The following is a 2,938-nucleotide window of genomic DNA, read 5'->3' as shown; positions in this document are numbered from 1 at the left end:
GGGGCTTTGGAGCCTAGGGTGGCATAGATCTGGGAGGGTGTCGGGGGAGTGGGGGACTCAACTTTCTCTTCTGGAAAAGGGAAGAGTAGCAGGCTGGGTCTGTGACTTGGCCTGCCACATAGTTGCAGGTGAGAACATAGTCTTAGTTATAGAGAAGATCTGGAGGTTCCTAAAAATTCCTCTCCTGACTTTGCTTGGTGTTGGGTGAGCTTCTGAAGCCTCTGAGGTGCTGTGATGTCCAGGCAGTGCACTTTGCAGTGTCCAAGATTTAGGTTTAGGGATCTAGGTGTTGCAGAGCTGTCCCAGGGCCTGACAGGTGGGGAGTTGCCAGTGTTTGTTGACTGCCTGAAATGTTGGCCCCCAATGGGCCTCTGGAGTTGGGTTGGTAAGGCCAGTGCTGTGGGATTCTGGAAAGCAGAGGAGACTGGGGTTGCCAACCTCACTGGGTCATCCTTTAAGGAGAGGACCTGCTGAAGGCCTGGGAAGAAAAGCAGAGCTGGAGAAAGGGACTGAGGGGCCTTGAGATGGAGCAGAAGAACCAGCAGTCTTCTGGGGACAGTGACACCACCAACTGTGGGGTCTGCTGAGCTCTGGGCTTCTCTCCTAAGCAGACCCTGAGGACAGCCCCTGTCTCATCACAGGCATGGAAGCCAGGACTGCTCTGCCCTCTGCAGTTTCCCAGCCTCTGCCATGCACTTCTAGGAAGTTCCACTCTCCACCTGGCACAGGTAGGGCCTGGGGAGGGCATTGTGCCCACTGGCTTTTCTTGAGAATAGGCTTCTGTCCTGTCATTTCTGCCTGTAGCTCATCCAGCATCATGTGTGTGGGTCTGAGATGGGATGGGAGCTGGGGTTCAGAGCATTCCTGGTGGAGAGCTGGATCTGGGATGTGCAGAAGGGCCAGGAGGTCTGTGCTAATGTGGATGGGTTGAGCCTGTGAGGATGGGGATGGTCACTCACCTGCCTCTGCCGAGGGGAGCAGGAAAAAGGCCAGCAGGAGCACGAGCAGGGGTGGCTGCATCTTCCCAGGAGGGCTGCTCAGGTTGGAACTGCTGGTGTTTCTCTGTGCTCTGTTTTCACGCCCAGAAGAGGAAGGAAGTGTGGGTGGGCTCTGTGACCTGAGTCCCCCTCTGGTTTTGTAGAGCTTCATCCCAGAAGGCTTTCTATGAAGCATCCCCACCCCCAGGCCTCCTGCCTGATGATGGTCTCTGTGTGGTTGTGTGAACAGTATGTAGTGACCACATCAGTTCCCACAGCTGATGACTCAGAGCAGACCCTAAGCAGACTCCAGCCCTGAGCAGGAACCCAAGGGTACAAAGTGGGGCCTGTGCAATGTGGTATGGACCAGTGGAGGTACTAGAGCCCAGAAACTTGAGTCCCCAGTGAGAGAACCCCCAGTGCCTCATCTCCATGCTACTAAGTCCATCAGGGTAATTTCTTTTGCATGTGTCTGTTTAGGTGCTTTTCTGTCCTATGGACAAACATAGTGGAGATGTGTCTCCTGTTTTTAGAGCAGTGATTTTCAACCTTTTACTTCTTCATGGCACATAAACTACTAAAATTCTGTGGCACACTAAAAAATATATTTTTGTATATCTCACAAAAAATAGGTATACTTTTGATTTTTTTTTGCAAAAAAAGTAATTAACTACCCTTTTTGTTCCAAAGTGACTTAGAAAAATATCAGGTGCCTGTACTTGTATATATGATTAAACAATCAGACACAACTATATTATGCACCGTGACCAATAAAATGCAATTCTATTATATGACCTATTTATTTATGGTTCCTAAAGGGCATTCACACCATATGACTATTGTTGTGTTGGCTGTTGTCATTTTGTTTTTAAATTTTTTTATTGATTAAGTTATTGCATATGTGTCCTTATCCCCACATTACCCCCTCCCCCACACTCATGCCCTCACCCCCCTGTTGTCTGTGTCCATTGGTTAGGCCTGTATGCTTGCATATAAGTCCTTTGGTTGATCTCTCCCCCATACCCCCACCCTCCCCTACTTTCCCTCTGAGGTTTGACAGCCTGATTGATGTGTCTCTGGATCTGTTTTTGTTCATCAGTTTATGTTGTTCATTATATTCCACAAATGAGTGAGATCATGTGATATTTATCTTTCTCTGACTGGCTTATTTCCCTTAGCATAATGCTCTCCAGTTCCATCCATGCTGTTGCAAATGGTAAGAATGCCTTCTTTTTTACCGCTGCGTAGTATTCTATTGTGTAGATGTACCACAGTTTTTTAATGCACTCATCTGTTTGATGGGCACTTAGGCTGTTTCCAAATCTTAGCTATGGTGAATTGTGCTGCTATGAAATAGGGGTGCATATATCCTGTCTAATTGGTTTTTCTAGTTTCTTGGGATATATTCCTAGAAGTGGGATCACTGGGTCAAATGGGAATTCCATATTTAGTTTTTTGAGGAAACTCCATACTGTTATTAAACAATGAAGAAATTACCAATGAGATCAAGAAAGAAATCAAAAACTTCCTGGAAACAAATGAAAATGAACACACAAAACCCCAAATCTCTGGGACACTGCAAAAGCAGTCCTGAGAGGGAAGTTCATAGCATTACAGGCCTACCTCAACACACACACACACACACACACGGAAAAGTAATAATAAATAAAATATTTATTCATACAACTTAAAGAATTAGAAAGAGAACAACAATGAAAGCCCAAAGTAACTAAAAGGAAAGAAATAATAAAGTTTACAGCAGAAATAAATGACAGAGAGACTAAAAAGACGATGCAAGAGATAAAAGAAACTAAGTCCTGGTTCTTTGAAAAAATAAACAAGATTGATGAACCTTTAATGAGACTCATCAAGAAACAAAGAGAGAGGACCAAAATAAATAAAATCAGAAATGAAAGAGGTGAAGTAAAACTGACACCACAGAAATACAAAGGATTGTAAGC

The 2,938-nt window shown here is 45.2% G+C and overlaps 1 protein-coding gene across 1 annotated transcript in view; it reads right to left on the bottom strand.

Annotated features, from left to right (window-relative positions):
• The window catches only part of LOC102435171 (granzyme B), a 3,349-nt gene extending 2,270 nt beyond the window's left edge, over positions 1-1,079 (bottom strand). The window contains exon 1 of the mRNA XM_023743672.1: positions 960-1,079. Within this exon, the coding sequence (XP_023599440.1) occupies positions 960-1,020 (61 nt within the window). The 5' untranslated portion in view covers positions 1,021-1,079. The remainder of the gene's footprint in view (positions 1-959) is intronic.
• Positions 1,080-2,938: the final 1,859 nt, after the last annotated feature.

The sequence above is a fragment of the Myotis lucifugus genome, unplaced genomic scaffold (assembly GCF_000147115.1).
Source record: "Myotis lucifugus unplaced genomic scaffold, Myoluc2.0 scaffold_406, whole genome shotgun sequence".
Taxonomy (NCBI): domain Eukaryota; kingdom Metazoa; phylum Chordata; class Mammalia; order Chiroptera; family Vespertilionidae; genus Myotis; species Myotis lucifugus.
Note: the sequence above shows the minus strand (reverse complement) of the source record. Positions and strands in the feature narration are given on the sequence as shown.